The sequence below is a fragment of the Suncus etruscus genome, chromosome 11, assembly GCF_024139225.1.
Source record: "Suncus etruscus isolate mSunEtr1 chromosome 11, mSunEtr1.pri.cur, whole genome shotgun sequence".
In the NCBI taxonomy this organism is placed as follows: Eukaryota; Metazoa; Chordata; class Mammalia; order Eulipotyphla; family Soricidae; genus Suncus; species Suncus etruscus.
In genome coordinates this window covers 2,685,214-2,704,441 of record NC_064858.1, presented here as the reverse complement: position 1 = coordinate 2,704,441, position 19,228 = coordinate 2,685,214, and the positions used below count along the sequence as shown (strand labels likewise).

The following is a 19,228-nucleotide window of genomic DNA, read 5'->3' as shown; positions in this document are numbered from 1 at the left end:
GAGGCACACCCGGGTGTCTTCAAGGCTTATTCCTGCCCCTGCACTCAGAGATGACTCCTGATAGGACTTGGTGAACCAAAAGGGGTACAGGGGATGGAACCAGGTTATATCTCAGACCCTGTGATGTGTTTTTACAGATATGTCTCACTTGGTTTGCGTAGGCGTCTTTTGGATTTTTTAAAATATTAGGTACATGTAGGCGAGATTGGTCTGATTTCCCCCCCTTGCATTGTAAGATTGCGACAAGTTCTGTTCGTCTTGGTAAAGACGTTTGGAACGGGGCTGGAGCAGTGGTGCAAGTGAGAAGGCTTCTGCCTTGCCCATGCTAGCCTAGGGCGGACCACGGTTACATCCCCCGGCGTCCCATAGGGTCCCCCAAGCCAGGAGCGATTTCGGAGCTCACAGCCAGGAGGAACCCCTGAGCGCCAGTCACCGGGTGTGGCTCAAAAACCAAAAAACGAAAAAAAAAAGTTTGGAATGGTCTCCAGATAAAGTTTGTAATAGCAGCACTTGGAGAAGGGCAATGTGGGGTTCGGCTGGGTGGAAACAGTCCCCCAGACCCATGGACGGAGATGCTGGACTGTCCCCACCAGCTCAGACAGGCTAGGACCCCGGGACAAGCGAGGAACTGCCGGGCTCCGCCGGCAGTGCTCACAGGCGCCCAAGGACTGCCCCTGCAGTGCGGTATTAACAGGGGTTGTGGCCTGTGCCAGGCACGTGCCTGGCATCTTGCTCTCTCGCCTGCCACAGCTATTTTTAAAAGATCTCAATGCCTTTTTGGGGGGGCGGGGGTGCACTCAGTGGCATTCTGAGATGACTTCTGGCTTGGCATTCAGGAATCGTTCCTGGCAGGCTCCGGGATCATATGGGATGCCGGGGATCGAATCCCGGTCTGCTACGCGTAAGACAAGCGCCCTCCCCCCCTGTGCTGCTGCTCCAGGCCCAAATCTCAAGACCTGTATTGGCAAGTGCAAATTATTTGTCCTTGGAGTTTAATTTGTTAGACATTTGTGAAATAAAATACCTATTTCTTCAATCAGATTTTTGCATGAGTTATAGGTGAAGACCAGTACATACTGGGTTTTCTTTTTATATCGGTGCTCATGTTCCTTTTAGCTATTTTGTCTCATTACTGTTGCTCTGAGGCTTTTTTTATTAAGTGTTCTTCCTGAGACTGTTATCTGTTTTATTGATCCATTTAAATGCTGTAAAATTTCAAAATCCGTGAAAACCATTACGGATGTATAAGGTTTGCTGTTACCTCGTTGTTTTAGAGTTTATAGCTTTTCTGTTGCCTTTCCTCCTTCAGACGGTGGCTCTGTTCAGTTTCTTTGGGCAGAAGACTTGGCTTTTTTCCCTGACAAATCGAATCGAATTTGTACATTTTCCTAGCATTCTCTCCTCATGTCATCAGGAGGTTGTGAAAAGTTATGTTGCTGTTCTAGGAAATACTTCTGACTTATACTGTGACTTGGCTGATCCGTAAACTGGAACGTACCGCTAAGTTTCTAAGAGGTGCGATTTTAGAGGGTCAAGGGTCACTGATTTTTAGCTTGATTTTCCGACGTTCAGAGAACAGGCTCCAAATGATTGATATTTTGAGATTGGAGGATTCGACCCGGCTTTCTGCTTTTGTGGGTGCTGCTGAGGTCAGGGCTTATGTATTTGGGAGACCAGGTGGCTCCTTGTGGTGTGTGTGTGTGTGTGTGTGTGTGTGTGTGTGTGTGTGTGTGTGTGTGTGTGTGTGAGAGAGAGAGAGAGAGAGAGAGAGAGAGAGAGAGAGAGAGAGAGAGAGAGAGAGAGAGAGAGGGAGGAGAGAGAAGAGAGAGAGGAGAGAGAGAATCTGATTGGTCGGAGTTATTTCTAGTCGCTTGTTCTGTTGTCTTAGGACCCCACTCAGCGGCACTCTGGGGTTCCTCCTGCCTGTGCACTCAGAAATCACTCCTGAAGCTGCTTCTATCGGTTAACAAACACCAATAATGCTGTTGTTTACCTGTGTGCTTGTACTCGTTTTTATGCCAGTCCAGGACTGTTTCTTTTGTTTTATCAATGTCTCGCTACGACTTGCCCTTCATTCGAGCCATTCGGGGCCTGCTCTAACCGCTCTCTTTGGTTTGCCGGCAGTACGTGAGGACTCCAGGTTCCCACTTCTCTGCCTCTTCACTTATTTTCATGGAATCCGGCAAGAGATGCAGTTACAAGGGGTTTCAGTCAAGCAGTGTTCCGATACCCGTCCCTCAGCTGGAGCGCCTTTGCCATCACCAGTGGCCCCCGTTTGCTTCCTGCTCCCCCTCCCACCACACCAGCCTGCCTCGGAGGCATTCTCTCCATCTTTTTATTTTTTTCCTACTGAGGGGCTGTCCTGCGTATCACTTTTCCTCCTCGCAGCACCCAGTTCTTGTTCAGAGGGAAGGTCTCAAGTCTCGTTGTCCTGGTAGTCCCTGCTGGCCCTAGCTGTACTCCCCCCCCCCACTTGGGACAAGGTTCCTCCCGTGGACAGTGCTCTTGTTGTTGGCCCTGTAGTGGGTCTGAACTGGTGTCTCACAGTTTGGCTTTATTTCTCTGGTGACCGCAAGCAGATTTCCAGGTTTGAATTGGTGGTGTGTCATTTCCTGCATCATCTTTGTGCGTGTGTGTGTGTGTGTGTGTGTGTGTGTGTGTGTGTGTGTGCGTGTGGCTGTCCAGCAGTGCTTGTTAGGACCTGTGGTATATTTCCAGGTGTGAATTGGAGGTGTGTCATTTCCTACATCATCTTTGGTGTGTGTATATGTGTGTGTGTGTGGCTGTGTGTGTGGCTGTGTGTGTGTGCGTGTGGCTGTCCAGCAGTGCTTGTTAGGACCTGTGGTATATTTCCAGGTGTGAATTGGAGGTGTGTCATTTCCTACATCATCTTTGGTGTGTGTGTGTGTGTGTGTGTGTGTGTGTGTGTGCCCAGCAGTGCTTGTTAGGACCTGTGGTGGCGGGCCCAGACTCTGGCCAGGGCCTTGTGAGGCATACCAGGTCCGAGTGGTTCCCAAGTTGGGGTCATGTGAGGCAAGTGCCCGAACCCCTATATATCCCCCAGAGCCTGCCTATTCTGTCCTTTTGCTCAGTTTTTGTTTTGATTTTTGAAGTCGTTGCAAACCCCATTAGTGGGTCGTATAGACTTGAGCAGTGCCTGGTCACTGTCCTCACTGCAGTAGAAGGATCTGGGGCCTTCTTTGACCTTCAGTGGCCGTGAGTTGGTCAAAGACCCTAAGCCCGGCCTCTTGCTCTGCCCCTTCCTTCAGCTTCAGGTCTTTGGTCCTCACCTCTTGGAAGAAATGTTTTTGTCGAGGACAGCAAGACTCCTCTTCTCTGTTTACAGATAGTGAACTTGAGCTTTTTGGAGGGCCCACGCCCAGCAGTGCTCAGGAAGACTACTGGGGGGCTCAGGACACAAGATGGGGTGCCGGGGATCAAATCCTGGTCAGCCGCATGCAAAGCAAACACCCTTCCTGCTCTGTCATAGCTCTGGCCCTCCAAGTGAGCCCGGCCTCTTGAAAAGCCTTTTCTTCAGTCTTGCTTAATGGGGTCTTCTGAAGCAGAGTTACATTTCACATTTCAGTTTAATGTGGTTGTTTTTAATCTCACTTTGAAAGTTTTGTAACTGAATAAGAACTTTTCTTCACATAAATGCTTGCTCTTTTCAGAACAGCAGTGATTTAGATTTCAGTGTTAGTCTGTGTTAAGAATGATCTTCTGCTCTAGGTTGGTGCTGGGGCGTGCTACCGCCAGTGCAGAACCGCTACTGAGCAGCTTCCACTGGTGTGGCCAGGCTTCTGCCAGCTGCTGTAGCAAGCCGCACACCCTCCTGCTGCTCGCGGCTGCAAGGCTGCAGAGGCCCAAGACTGCCAGGGTCCAGTGCCGCAAGGCTCAAAGGGGCTGGCTGCCAGGTGGAGCCAAGAACCCACTTAGGAATGCCAACAGGTAGTGCCCACCTGCTTGGGGGGAGGGAGGGAGGGGGAGAGAGTGTAAGAGAGAGAAATCAAGTAAGAGAGAGAAAGAAAGAAGAAAGGAAGGAATGAAAGAAGGAAAGAGAGAAAGAAAGAAAAAGAAAGAGAAGGAAAGGAAAGGAAAGGAAAGAAAGAGAATCTTTTTTTTTTTTTTTTTTTTGGTTTTTGGTTTTTGGGCCACACCCAGCGGTGCTCAGGGGTTCCTCCTGGCTGTCTGCTCAGAAATAGCTCCTGGCAGGCACGGGGGACCATATGGGACACCGGGATTCGAACCAACCACCTTTGGTCCTGGATCGGCTGCTTGCAAGGCAAACGCTGCTGTGCTATCTCTCTGGGCCCAGAGAGAATCCTTTTTATTTCTCCTGGAGTTCAGGTTTGCTGCTGCTGCCCAGGGGTTTCAGAGGGTGTGGTGGGAACTTCACCAGCCAGAGGTGGCCCGGGAGGCCCGGGTTGAACAAAGAAAAAGAGAGAGGTAGATACAAAGCAGACAGCATGTCTGACGCTTTATCTCTGGCCCCCCACGGACTGACAGGCGCTGCTCTGGTCACTCTCCTGGCCCCCCACAGTAGTCCACGATTTTCCTTTCACACCTGGCATGACAAGGGTTCAACTGTGATCACATCAACACCCCAGCTCTCTGTTCACTGAATGAAGTGGTGGTGCTTTGGTGGACCAGGCGGTTCTGGGGTCAAATTGGGGACAGCCTTTAATAGCCGACAAACTACCATGTGTGTATGAATTTGTCGTCATACAAAAACGTGGGAGGAGAAACAGTCAGAATACGGTTCAGAAGTTTTCGTCGGTGTCAAGAAGAGTGGGAGGCAAAGAAAGAACAGGTTTTGTACGTAAACTCATGTGGATGTGTTTGTCCGTGAGGACTTGGAAGAATGTCACAGTGAAAAGTGAGCAAAGAAACAGGGAAGAAGAGGATGGTAGGAGGAAAGGTCTGGAGAGAGGGAACTGGAAACGGTTCTCCGGTGGCCAAGCGGTGGTGGTTGCAGTATGCTGTGTGAGAGTGTGAGGGGAAACGAGCACAGAGAGAGAGAGAACGGGTCACTTGTTTGTCTTCTTGATGAATCTGGCTGTTACTCTCAGGGCAGTGCCAGGCTTTTGGCTCTGTGTCCCCACTCACATTTGCTTCATAGCTCTCAGTACCACCGGCTGTTAATGTGGCAGTAAAACATGGGGTGCGCTGGGTGAACTAAGAAACTGGGTAAGATTCCTGGGCCAGAGCGATAGTACAGCGGCAGGGCATTTGCCTTGCACCTTGACACAGGTTCGACCCCTGGCATCCCGTAGGATCCCCTGAGCACTCCCCAGAGTGCTCCCTGAAAGTAGGGCCAGGAGTGAAGCCTGTGCATCAGCGGACGGCTCAAAACCTCCCCCTACCCAAAAGGGAGAGAAACGGAAAAAGATGACATTGATATACCAATACACAGACCAGACAACGACTGCAAGGGACCAAGGAGCTGAATAAATAGGTTCTTCGACGTGGGCTCTGCGTTCGTGGTGCTCAGGGATCGGGCCTGGTCTGCAGCGCACCAGGCAGCACTGGTCTCTTGTTTTGGCTTCCGGACGGAACGCTCTGTGCCGAAATGCGCAGTGTGTGGGTTTGTGGTTTTTAAAATCACGAAACCTAAAGGAATGAATGATCGGGCTGGAGAGATAGCATGGAGATAAGGTGTTTGCCTTGCATGCAGAAGGATGGTGGTTCAAATTCCGACATCCCATAGGGTCCCCCGAGCCTGCCAGGGGTGATTTCTGAGCGTAGAGCCAGGAGGAACCCCTGAGCACTGCTGGGTGGGACCCAGAAACCGAAAAAAAAAAAAAAAAAAAGAAATCATGAAAGCAGCTGCAGGTCATGTCGTCAGGACTGTGAGAAAAGAGAAGGGAGAGGAGGAGAGACAGGAAGATTGTTGTGCTGTGGCTCAAAAGCTGAAGGGAAGCAGGCGCCGAGGTAGGAAGAAACCGGGACACTCATTTCACGCCCACCTGGAAAAGACTGTTTGATGATGAGAGCATGGCCGACTTGCCCCGATGTGGCAAAGAGCCCAAAGTGGTCGCGTAGGGGTGGGCGGTTGAGGTCGGAGGCCGATTGCTTCGTGGGTCTAGAGAATTTTTAAAAACAACCGAAGGGCCAGAGCAGTCTTACGGCAGGGAAAGTGCTCGTCTTACAGCACACAGCTGACCTGAGTTTGGTCCCCCAACTCCGTGAGGTTCTTTGAGCTCAGCCAGGAGTGCTCTCTGAACCCTGAAAGTGCCAGGTGGTCCAAATACAAAACAAACATACAGACAAATAAAAGCGGCAACGAGAGGCTGTCAGCGTCTGGGATGGCAGGAGGCTAACATGACTGAGACAGGAGAGCTGGGAAGGGGCTAGTGCAGGAGGGCGACTTCCAGGTCCCTCGGTTCTGCCCACAGGCGGGCATTGGGCCTATTTCACGGATTGAACTTGAGAGTTTTGGAGGTTTTGCAGGGGACAGAAGGAAAAAGAATTGGGGAGAGAGAACTGGAAGCAAAACGTAACCTTCCAAGGCCCCATGTCTAAGGCTTCTAATTTTTTTTCTTTTTTTCCAAATAAAGTAAAGATGGATTGGCCTTTCTCTTAGAGCAGGGGTCTCAAACTCAATTTACCTGGGGGCCGCAGGAGGCAAAGTCGGGGAGATCCTCGAGTGCAAAGTCAGTAGTAAGCCTTGAACATTGGGGGGGGGGTGAGTGACCCAAACAACTCAAACAAAACAAAACAAAAGAGATCCCTTAGGGCAGGGCCACAAAATGTACGGGCTGCGAGTTTGAGACCCCTGTCTTAGAGGATAACACTCTCTAACACCCACTATAGGACGCTCACCCTAAACTGAGTTTAAGGGGGGGGGGGCAGCTGGGAAGTCTTAAAAGGGGAGGGAGAACTCTGAGAGTTCTAGGTGCATTTAGTTGTTTGGGGGTCAGTGTGAGTATTGGGGTGGGTTGTGGTTTCCGATGATAGCAGGTTTTTGGTTTTGGTTTTTGGGTCACACTTGGTGGCACTCAGGGATTACTCCTGGCTCTGCACTCAGAAATTGTTCCTGGCTGGCACTGGGGACCATATGGGATGCTGGGATTCCAACCACCATCCGTCCCAGATCAGCTGCATGCAAGGCAAACGCCCTACCGCCGTGCTATCTCTCCAGCCCCTGGGGGTAGCAGTTTTTCTTTTGGTTTTTCGGGCCACACCCGTTTGATGCTCAGGGGCTACTCCTGGCTAAGCACTCAGAAATCGCCCCTGGCTTGGGGGGACCCTATGGGACGCCAGGGCATCAAACCACGGTCCTTCCTTGGCTAGCGCTTGCAAGGCAGACGCCTGACTCTAGCGCCACCTCGCCGGCCCCAGGGGTAGCAGTTTTAGGGCGGGTGATAACCGTAACTGGCCACTGGCCCTCGGCTCCCTTTGGCGCTTCGCTTTTGAGACTCAGTCCTGGGAGAGAGCAGCTGCCGGAGGACTGAACTCCTCTCGCAAGCGTGAGAAGGGGCTGGCGTGAGAAGGAGCAGAGGCTCCGAGGGGGAGAGGCCGCACTGGGACCCTTCGTGTGCTGACGGAAACCTGTCTTTGCCGTGCCCAGGTGACCTTCACCAAGCGCAAGTTCGGGCTGATGAAGAAGGCCTATGAGCTGAGCGTGCTGTGCGACTGCGAGATCGCGCTCATCATCTTCAACAGCTCCAACAAGCTCTTCCAGTACGCCAGCACCGACATGGACAAGGTGCTGCTCAAGTACACGGAGTACAACGAGCCCCACGAGAGCAGGACCAACTCGGACATCGTGGAGGTAACACGCGTGGGTCGCAGCGGGGAGCGGGTTGCCTCGGCGGGGACTGCCAGGCGGCTGTCTATAAGTCATGAAAGTCGTCGCATTTTTCTCGGAGTCATTTCTCGGAAGTATCAAGCCATTGCTCTTTCATGATCATTTTCATTTGGGCTCGATAAACTTGGTTGTTTGTGACACATTAGAATCAGACTTTTAAATTTCTTGTATTTTTTGTTTTTGGGGGGGTCACACGTGGCTGCACTCGGGTTCCTCCTGGCTCGGGGGACCCTATGTGACGCTGGGGATTGATCCCAGGTCTGGCCTGGGTCAGCTGCATGCAAGACCAAGGTGCTACCGCTGTGCCACCGCTCTGGCCCCCATACAGAATCTTAAAAGATACATTTACATATTTTGATCAGCATTTTAAGTTTTAACGTTTATTTCTTGTCTTTCTGTTTGATCTTCAGTGTCTTATTTTAAGGCACAAAAGGGACCCTCCCCATTATGTGAAGACACACTTTGACTGGGTTCCTAACACTAGGAAGCCGTCACAAGTCAGGGGTTATCTTGGTGAAAGCGCCACAGCGATATACATGAAAAAATGAGGAGTTTCGAATCATAATGGGCAAATTAAATACTTGATATTAAGATCTGGAAAGGTATGCTATATTTTGTTTAGAAATCCAGCTCATTTATTTCCACAAATTGTTGTGATTCTGAAAATACATTTAAAAAGTTCCTTTTTGATTTTGAGCAGCCACCTGGCCAAGTGAGGAGTAAAAAGGGCCTGGTGATCGTTACAGCTCCTTTGATTTTTTTAACTTCAGTTTTATTTACGGGGCCTTAAGGGGTCCCCTGCTATGACCCTCCCTTTGGAACGTCCCTAAATGAGGAACATTTTTCTTGGGGGTTTGCTTTAGCAAATCCCATGGTTATATCTTTAGCCCAGACCTTCCATGCAGTTAGATAGATTCATAATCGCCAGAAATTATTTTCTATCATTCGACGTTTATGGCCGGTCTTAGCCCTTCCGTCTCGTCCAACCTGTGATGGACTCTTCCCGTTGAGGGAATGTATGCTCATGTATTTTGTGTCATGATTTTGCACAGTAGGGTGTCATCCTTTAAGTAAGGCTTGTAAGAGATTCCATAGCTGGATTTCCTCTTTGGGAGAGTATCCCTGGTATTTTCATGGTTTTTGCGAAGTCTTATCACACCTCTACAGTTGAAGCATAGCACTGGCTTTAATGATGCAGCCAGTAGATAGATACCCCAGCTAGTTTCACTCCAGAAAGTGACTGGCTGCCTTCTCCTCCTGGGCTCCACTCTCGGACCCCTTGTGTCCTCAACCAGAGGGCAAGTGTCCACGCATAGCACAGTCCGAAACTTAGACACTACGCAGTGTCCGCTGACTGGACCGTCAGAGTTTTCAGGTGACCACGGCCTTCACCCAAGTGCGAGAGAGGGAATCCCCAGCATTCGTTGGCTTTGGCATGAAAGAACGACTCTGTTAGCTGTGGGGACTTTGATGGAGGAGAGGGCCACACCCAGAGGTGCTCAGGGCTTACTCGTAGCTCGTAGGGGTCACTCCTGAGGTATTCAATGAACCATCAGGGTGCCGATCAACCTGAGTTGGTGGCATGTGAGGCAAGTGTCTGTCCGCTGTGTTCTCCCCAGCCCCTGGAGGCTTTCTTTTACAGGGGTGGGGGTTAGACTGGGTCATACCCCTTGGTCCTTGGGGCTTATTTCTGGCTCTGCGTGATGCTTGGGGGGACCGGTCGTTTGGGCGACTGGGGATCCAACTTGGGTTGGCCTCATGCAAAGCAAGCATCCTGCCTGTCCACAGAGCTTATCTCTGGCCCCTTTGATGGAGTTTCTTTCTTTCTGTTTCCCCTTTTTGGCCACACCCGGTGGTGCTCAGGCATTACTCCTGTGTCTGCACTCAGAAACGCCTACTGGCAGGTTCTGCTGACCATAGGAGGTGCTGGGGATTCAACTGAGCCCAGGCTGGCCACATGCAAGGCAAACGCCCTCCCCATTGTGCTATCACTTCGGCCTCTTTTTCTTTCTCTTTCTCTTTTTTTTTTGTTGGTTTTTGGGCCACACCCCAGTGACTCTCAGGGGTTATTCCTGGCTCTGAGCTCAGAAATTGCTCCTGGCAGGCATGGGGGACCCTATGGGGTGCCGGGGATCGAGCTGAGGTCTGTCCTGGATCAGCCGCATGAAAGGCAAATGCTCTACAGCTGCGTCACTGCTCCGGCCCATTGTGTGTCTCCATTTCTGGGCAGCTTAGTTTCTCCGAATCTCCCTTTTTGGGGGGAGGGGGTTTTGGGCCAACCCTGGTGACGCTCGGGTTACTCCTGGCTGTGTGCTCAGAAATCGCCCCTGGCTTGGGGATCATATGGGACACCAGGGGATTGAACCCTGGTCCTTCCTAGGCTAGCGTGTGCAAGGCCTTACAGCTTGCGCCACCGCTCCAGCCCCTGACTCTCTCTTTCATTAACTGTTCAAGTTCATTCATTCTCTCCTAGGTTTTTGTTTATTCGTGTGTTGTTTGTTTTGTTTTTTGTTTTTGGGCCACACCCGGTGATGCTCAGGGGTTACTCCTAGCTACACGCTCAAAAATCGCTTCTGGCTTGGGGGACCGTATGGGACACCTGGGGTGGACCCAGGTCCCTCTTGGATCAGCCCTATGCCAGGCAAACGCCCTACCACTGCGCACTCCAGCCCCTCCTAGGTATTTTTTTTATCTCGGCTGTCAATGTAGGTTCTGGAGAGATTAGTGGTTTTGGCTAAATCATTCTACACCTCTCTCCAGATTTTTTGCACGGTAGAAGGGATTGAGCCCAGGGCCTCCCATGCAAGGGCTGTCCTCGGCCCCTGAGCTGGCAGTGCTGGGGGGAACCGAACCCAGGTCAGCTCCATGCAAGTCAAGAACTCTATCTACACACTGTACTGTTTCTTTGGCCCCCGAGGGAACATTTTTAATCGTTGTGCTTGTGAAAAAGGGAGAGAGAAAGAGGGCTACCAGCAAGAAGCTAGTCCCTTGCCCTTTGCCTGGGAACTCCTTGATTCCTGAGAGGCCTGGTTCGTGTCCGCTGACAAACATAGTGACGGGCCGCAGCACCCTTCACAACATCGCGGCTCCACTCCCAACTGGCCCTTCTCGGTTTTTGTTTTGTTTTGTTTTGTTTTGTTTGGGGTCATCCCTGCAGTGCCCAGGATCTAACTCCTGGCTCTGCACTCAGGAATCACTCCTGGCTGGCCTTGTTTGGAAATAGGAGGAGCCACTGCCCGTGGGGCGTGGGGTGCCTTGGGGGCCAGTTCCAGGGCCACACAGACCATGGGGTCTGTGGTCTGCATCATTGTCTTGTAGCCCAGTAAACGAACTCCTGCGGCCTGGTCTTTACCCCCGAATTCTCTCCCTCTCTTCCCAGGATTCTCTCTCCCTGGAACTCTGTCCCCCAGAACTGTCCCTGACCTGCTGTTCTCCTAGCTTTTCCTGATCTCTAGGTCGAAAGATCTCTTTTCATGGTATTTTGATTCTTGTTGATCTAGAAACATCCACAGAGTTTTTATGTCTCGGTTGTATTTGGGTAGTTTAATGTCAACAATGGTTTACAGGTGTACGTACCCTCCTTTGTGGAGGAAGTAAATGCTCTAAAACGGAAACTCGAGCATCGAAACCTGAGGTTATCTTTAGGGGAAGGTCTATAGGAGACTTCAGGAGCATGTCTGTTTGAACGGAGCGAATCCTTGCACTGTTTGAAATGTTCTGACAGTGTAGGAATAGGCTCCTTCCAAAATCATTCGCCACTTTATTCCCTATATCTTATAAGGAGACAGTCTAAATTATGTCATTAAAGACGTATTTTCTGTGATCAGACACTGGCAGAAAAAAAGTAGAGAAAACTTTGGTTCTATAAAAGGGAGTAGTTCACTAAGACATATACGTGGCAAATGCTTTCAGGCCTAGAAATGGAGAATTGGATCAAAGGACTCGCCCAGAACCATCTAGCAGCTGAGTGGTGGAACTCAGATTCTAATTTGGATCTTTGCTCTTACCCTTCCCTCAACGCCTTACCACGGTGCTATTGCTCCAGCCCCAGACGGGAAGAGTTGAAGAGGCTTCCCTGTTGTTGTGCAGCAAGGGGCATGATCTGAGGACCAGAGAGATGGAGCTCCCTTCTTGCCCCGTCTTATTTATCCCAGACAGACAGACAGACCGACCCCCAGGCATGTTGGCGACTCACTGGCAGGCCCAAAGCCCTCCAGCCCGCTCGATCTCTCCCCCCACACCCCAGAACACCTAGAATTTCAGTGTTTCTGCTTTGATTTTCCCCTTTCTCGGAATAGTTTTATCATCTCGTTCTGGGTTTTCGTTTATGTGTTCCCAAGGAACTGTGCGTCTTTCTGGTGGTTTTGTTCTTTGAGTTTTTTCCCATTTTCTTGAGGCCAAGCTCTTCTCCGTCAGGTGAATATTGTTGAGTCGCCTCAAGGGATCTTGGGGAAGGGTCCGGCTCCTCAGCGCTTTGCCCTTGCAGCCCACACTGCTGGGGTGCATTTCCTCTTCTTGGCAAAGACTGTGTGTCTTTTTTTTTTTTTCCCCAAGAATACTCTATATTTTATTTACCATTTATTTATAAGACTGTGTGTCTTGAAGATGTCCCTAAATGTTAGGGTCTGAGTGTTTTAGTACTTATGGTTGGGTAAGTTTGTTATTTCTTCTCTGGATGGTTTTTGGTGTATTGGTTAAAATTTCGACCAGGGTGGTGCCAGAGCGATAACACAGAGGGAAGGGCATTTGCCTGGCACTTAGCCAACACAGGTTTGATCTCTGGCATCCTGTATGGTCTCCCAAACTTGCCAGGAGTCATTTCTGAGTGCAGAGCGAGGAGTAACCCCTGAGCACTGCGAGACGTGGTCCAAAACAAAAAAGAAAAATTTTTTTTTACCAGTGGGAGAGGACTAAGAGAACTGGGAGGGTAGTAGAAGACACTTCTAGAAGTGCGCGTCAGTGTCCCCTGAATCCCTTCAGGATGGGGTTGGGAAAGAAAAGGGGTTCCAGGTCAGCCTCTGTGGGAACTGTTTATATGAAGTTGAAATGGAACAAGCCTGGAGAGTGGGAACAGTTAGGACCCGAGAGGTCGGCAAGGCCCTGAATTGTCCGTGGGGTCAGCAAGGACTGTTGGTGACTTTAGAGAACTCTAACATGTTAAGTAAGAGAGGGGCCGGAGCCACAGTGCAGAGGGGAGGACGCTTCCCTAGCACACGGATCATCCGGGGTTGATCCCCGACACCCCACGGTGGGGCCTGTTAGCCGTGGAGCCCCCTTTCTGCCTTGCTCTGCGTTTGTCCAGCTGCTGCTGTGGACCTGCTGACAGTGGCCGCTGCAGGTCCTGCTGGTGAGAGGAGGCTGCCTTTGTCGTCTCAGACGGCCGCTCTCAGCGCTGGAGACTGGGCTTGTGGAACTGATGCACTAATAAACCCGTTGTTTAACGTTTGTTTCTGATTTGAGGGTCACATCCAGCCTTGCTCAGGACTGGCTCCTGGCTCTGTGCTCAGGGACACTCCTGGGGGAGCTCAGGAGACTCTCTGGGTTGCCGTGAGCAAAAGTCGGTTGGCAAGTGGAAGGCCAGCATTCTCTGCCGTACTCTGGCTCTGGCCCTACTGTATTTTAATTGATGGAACCAGGGCTACTAGCTGGTAAAGCTCTAAAACCAGCTATGAAAATAAACAAACAAGCAAATAAATAGAACCAGCTATGAGTTCAATTTTGTCCCCAAGTTTCCAGAAGCAAATTCATTCTAAAATGAAATTTCTGATAATACTGGTGTAGATTGAATGTCTCCACGAGGTCTTTTAACTGTAGACTGAATTATTGTCATCTTTTAATTGTACCAGGCCTTTAACAATGTTAAGATCTGTGTAGAGAGGGGCCACTTGGGAAGGGGAAGGGAAAGCCAATGCCAAGTGAGGTTCTGTGAACCTGAGACACGCGGCATTCTGGAGTCGACTCTTGGCACGTGTCAGTAAAACTGTGCGGGGTCACCTGAGTGAAGCAGTTCCATTTATTTTTTATTTATTTATTTATTTATTTATTTATTTATTTATTTATTTATTTATTTTTTGGTTTTGGGGCCACACGCGGCGGTGCTCAGGGGTTACTCCTGGCTGTCTGCTCAGAAGTAGCTCCTGGCAGGCACGGGGGACCATATGGGACACCGAGATTCGAACCAACCACCTTTGGTCCTGGATCGGCTGCTTGCAAGGCAAACACCGCTGAAGCAGTCCCATTTAAAGCATGGCAGCTTTTAGTGCCTGGAACAATGCTCTCTAAAGAGGCTCAGCTGACACCCTTCAATTTCTAATTAATTCAATGAATTAATTTTTAATACATTTAATTTTTTAAAGCTCATTTTTCTATAAAAATGATGAACTTAGAGGTGCATTCACTTTAGGATTTTTTTCCCCTGTTTTTTGGTTTTTGGGTCACACCCGGCAGCGCTCAGGGATTCCTCCTGGCTCCACGCTCAGAAATTGCTCCTGGCAGGCTCGGGGGACCATATGGGACTCCGGGATTGGAACCAATGACCTTCTGTATGAAAGGCAAACGCCTTACCTCCATGCTATCTCTCCGGCATTTTTTAGGATTTTATTTAAGCAATTTTGCCAGTTGCAATATCGGGTCACAACAGAATGCACTTGCAATTTCTTTTTTTTCTTTTTTTTTTTTTTTCTTTTTTTTTTTGGATTTTGGGTCACACCCGGTGGTGCCCAGGGGTCACTCCTGGCAGGCATGGGGGACCATGTGGGACACCGGGATTCGAACCAACCACCTTTGGTCCTGGATCGGCTGCTTGCAAGGCAAATGCCGCTGTGCTATCTCTGCAGGCCCGCACTTGCAATTTCTAATGTGTTTCTCAGACTATAATGTACAGTAGAACAGCTGTGACAAAGCAGTTTGCATGGTCTATATATGTAGCGTATCAGCGCAATTTGAGATGATTTCTGCACAATATCTTGTCTCTTACACCACTAAAGCCCTCCGGAAGCCTTGTTTGCTGGACAGTTGCACGCTGAAATCCGTGAGCGTGCACAGGCAAAGGACAGACCTCTGGCGTGAGGCCTGGGCTGACTTTGTCCAGACCCCGCGTCACGGTGACCTTCCTTCCGGGCTGGGTTTTCTTCCTGGCACCGCATGCTCGCTGGTGTCTCTTTTATGTGTGAGAAAAGTGACACGGGCCTGCTTCTCACTCGTGTCGCCTGGCCTTGCTAACAGATGACAGCATTCCACTTGTTCGTCCCAGGGACGCAGGAGAAGCTGCTAGTCCATTCGGTGGTGATAAAGAGGCCAGGAAAGGTCTTTTTATGGCAGCTCTTCACGTCTCGGTGATAAGAGGCGGTTGGGTCTCCACCAGAGGGCTGGAGCCTGCTATCAGCGTTGCCGAGGCGCCTCTGGACCCACCGCGACAGGCACCCACCGCAGGCTTCCCACGAGCGCGAGCTGGAGCTGTTTCCCCGACTCAGGGAAGGTTCTTGTTTTCCTCCGGTTGACACGATTGCCTGAAGAGATGGCATGAGTAGAGGGAGAAGTCTAGTGACGAGCAGTGAGATTTGCCCCGTCCTACTCTATCCGAAGGAGAGGGAAGCGGGAGCCTCGCACCGAATCAACAGCTCGGCGATAAAGTCTTTTGTGCGGCCCCGGCCGTGGGTTACGAGAGTTCACGCTGTCCCAGTGCCCTGAGTGTTAACGTCTCGCAGCTGATAGCGACTCGCTGCCAGAGATTTGGCAGCCGACGCGCTGCGGGGGTGAGTGGGGAGGGTCCTGGCGCCTCCGGCCTCTCGGCCCAGAACAGGCCCTTTTTTGGGCAAGCACACGTAAGAGCCCATGTGGTCGGCCGGGCCTGTGGCTCTGAGCTGCGGCTGAGGCTGAAGTAACTAGCAGGGCCATGTGCTAGGTGTGCGCGGGGTCAGCGGTGGTGTGTGAGGGTTGTAGACTGCGTGTGTGTGTGTGTGTGTGTGTGTGTGTGTGTGGGCGGGCTCTTCCTGCCTGCGGAGAAATCTGAGACACTAATAAAGCTGCTGTACTAATGTTTGCGTATGTGAGTCTCAAAGCACCCCCCGCCCCAATACAGTGAAGGCAAGAGTTTCAAATTTTAGCCTGTTATTTGCTGAGATTAAAGGGGCAGTTTCCAACGTTTTCACACGGTCAGACTGGCACCTTCTAGGAACCAGCACTTGAAAATAAAGTTTCAGGGGGTCTCAGGATCTAGGATCAGAGAGACAGAATAGTCTGGGTGAAGGTGCTAGTCTCACACCCTACCTGCCCTAGCTCAGATCCCTCGGACTATGCTTGTTGTCGCCCCCCTCCCCCCCCATGCAGAAGCAGGAGTGTCTCTGAGCCCCAACAGGTGTAGCTCAAAACCCAGAACCTAATAAATACCCAACTTCTATTATTATCTCTCTCTTTTTTTTTTTTTTTTTTTTTTGCTTTTTTGGACCACACCTGGTGATGCTCGGGGACTACTCCTGGCTTTGCGCTCAGAAATTACCCCTGGCTTGGGGACCATATAGGACACCCGGGGGATCGAACTGCGGGTTTTCCTAGGTTACCGTGAGCAAGGCAAAGGTTCTACCCCTTGTGCCACAGCTCTGGTCCCTAGGATCAGTTAATTTCTAAGATTTACTTATTTAAAGTAGAACCAGTTAGTTAAAACTCCATCTTAAGGCAGGCCAGAGCAGGTAGGGCACGCAGTCATTCTGGATTCAGTCCCCAGCATCCCATAGGGTCCCCTGAGCCTGCCAGGAGTGATTTCTGATCCAAGAGCTAGAAGTAACCCTTGGTCCCCAAGTGCCACCAGCTGTGCTCAAAACAAGAACAAAGTCTAGGCCACACTCGAATTCACCAATGGATTTATCTCGGAGGATTGTCGTTGATCAAATTCCATTTTCTAACTAAATTTATGAATCTAGGTGGATTTACTTGAGTTTTTCAACTCCTCAAAATTAGGATTTTGGCCAGCAAACGATTAAGTCTCGAACCACTTTAAATTGTTGAATCCAGTACATCAATCTTAAAATAAAACTCATTGGGTTAAAAAATCGTAGACATTTTAGGGGCCGAGCAAATGTCTGGCATCTGTGAGGCCTTGGGTTGGATCCTCGGTACCTTTAGAGAACTTTTTTAACTGTCTGCAAGCAAATTGAATCACGCGCCATAGCTCTTCCAGCCTTTGATTTCAGATACATTACTAAAGGTATTGCCTTAATAGGTATGAAAGCACTTTTACTACAGTAACCAAACTGCGAAGGGACTCTAGAAAGGATCCCCAAAGGGAGAAGAAGCTGCAGGCCAGAAGGCAGTAGACCGGTGAATTGCTTCAGGGGCTGTGAGAGTGTCCAAGGCCTCGTTTGTTGTTTTTGGTCTGCACCCAGCTGTGTTCAGGGCTTAACCTTAGCTCAGTACTCCTAGAGGGGAGTTGGGGGATCATATAGGGTACTGGGGATTGAACCAGGTGAGCTGGGTGAAAAACCAGCGCCCTCCCAGCTGTGTTTGTGCTCCGACTCCTCGTCTCCACGACTTTTTGTCTCCACTCGCAGCGACGCGGGTCCTGTCAGGGCTGGCAGGAGGCAGGCAGGCAGCCCACCACAGTCAGGTTCAGCGTGTGGCCATTTCAATTCTTCAGGAAGTTTGGAAAGGAAAAGGACATAACCGAATGAGTGAATGTTCCTTTTCCCCCCCTTTTCTTTTGATTTTTTTGCTTATTAATTTTAGTTATAACTTGATTTGTGCCTTACGTAGTTACTCATAATACATTTGTGTTTTGTTTTGTTTTTAATTTTTATTGTGGTGGAAGTGAATTACAATTCTCTCACAGAAATATTTGAGGCACATAGTGACCGTGAAGGCGGGGCATTCCCACCACCAGTGCTGTCCTCCCTCCACCCCTGTTCCCAGCATGCGTCCCACATCTCCCTCCTTTACCCCCGTAATGCTAGTACAGCTGTTCCCCCTTGTACAGCTTGTTGTAGACTGGGTATCGATTCTGTTGTCCTTGACTTTGGATTTGGTACTCAGGGCCGATCAGTTTTTATTTCCACCCAGTGAACATTCGACTGTCTGGCCTTGGTACCATCTGGGGGTCCTTTTCCTTTTATCTGCGGCCGGAAAATGAGAATTTTTCCCCCCTTCTCCCTGAGGCTCCTCTTCTCTGAAGTCTCAGAGCGTACTCGTGGACACTGAAAACCATCTCAGGGGCTGTGCGCCCCTGGAACGCAGTGCGTTCGGTCCGCGCTCCCTCTCGCTAACTCGAACAGTTTGCCTCGCGGCAAGCGGGTGCCGTTGGTGTGTGAATTTTCCAATTGTATTTCAGACCCTAAGAAAGAAAGGCCTCAATGGTTGTGAGAGCCCTGATGCTGACGAGTACTTTGAGCACAGTCCACTGTCGGACGACAGATTCAGCAAACTAACTGAAGAGAGTGATTTTATTTTCAAAAGAGGCCCTGTAAGTACTTGGACGTTCCCTCTACTGTGATGTGTTGATCCTCTCTGTTGACTTCGTCATTTAGGCTCTGAGCAAGAAGGAGCACCGAGGCTGCGACAGCCCCGACCCTGACACTTCCTATGTGCTCACTCCTCACACGGAAGAAAAATATAAAAAAATTAACGAGGAATTTGATAACATGATGCGGAGTCACAAGCTCGCAGTGAGTACTGAAGTGTGGCTCGTGCTTTCCTGCCCTGCATGACGAGACTGGCCCGAGGGCCTGGCAGGAAGTGGGTGCAAGGGAAACATTTAAGTCGGGGTCCCTCGTTTTGATGTGAGCGTGGGGCTCTTCTGATGGCCCAGGCCTGCTGCCTGAATCCAGACCCTCCACGGTCACGCCCCAACTGAGCCCCCTGGGTGTCGTTTCCTCGTATTTCTTTTGTTTTTTTTTTTTTTTTGGTTTTTGGGCCACACCTGGCAGTGCTCAGGGGTTACTCCTGGCTTTCTAGGTAGATTTTTTTAGATACATGTTGAGCACTGTATTATAGGGGGGCATTATATTTAATTCTTTTTTTTTTTCTTTGGTTTTTGGGCCACATCGGGCAGTGCTCAGGGGTTACTCCTGGCTGTCTGCTCAGAAGTAGCTCCTGGCAGGCTCGGGGGACCATATGGGACGCCGGGATTCTATCCAACCACCTTTGGTCCTGGATCAGCTGTTTGCAAGGCAAACAGATAGCCGCTGTGCTATCTCTCCGGGCCCGTTTCCTCATATTTCTATAGAGCAATTGAGTCTGCACACAGAAGGTCAGAGGTCCCTTTGTTTTTGTTTTTGTTTTGGGCTCACGCCCGGTGATACTCAGGGATTACTCCTGGCTGTGTGCTCAGAAATCCCCCCTGGCTTGGGGGACCATATGGGACGCCCGGGGATCGAACCGTGATCCGTCCTAGGTCAGCGCATGCAAGGCAGACGCCCTACGGCTGCACCA

At 50.3% G+C, this 19,228-nt stretch overlaps 1 protein-coding gene across 5 annotated transcripts in view; it reads left to right on the top strand.

Moving 5' to 3' along the window:
* MEF2A (myocyte enhancer factor 2A) overlaps positions 1 to 19,228 on the top strand; it is a 51,163-nt gene that overhangs the window by 15,966 nt on the left and 15,969 nt on the right. For 2 of the 5 annotated variants that reach the window (XM_049782688.1, XM_049782686.1), the window contains exons 3-4: positions 7,571 to 7,774; positions 18,325 to 18,462. In XM_049782688.1, the coding sequence (XP_049638645.1) occupies positions 7,571 to 7,774; positions 18,325 to 18,462 (342 nt within the window). Of the gene's footprint in view, positions 1 to 7,570; positions 7,775 to 18,128; positions 18,261 to 18,324; positions 18,463 to 19,228 lie in introns of all 5 variants that reach the window. The other 3 variants (XM_049782689.1, XM_049782687.1, XM_049782690.1) reach the window with 2 other exon arrangements.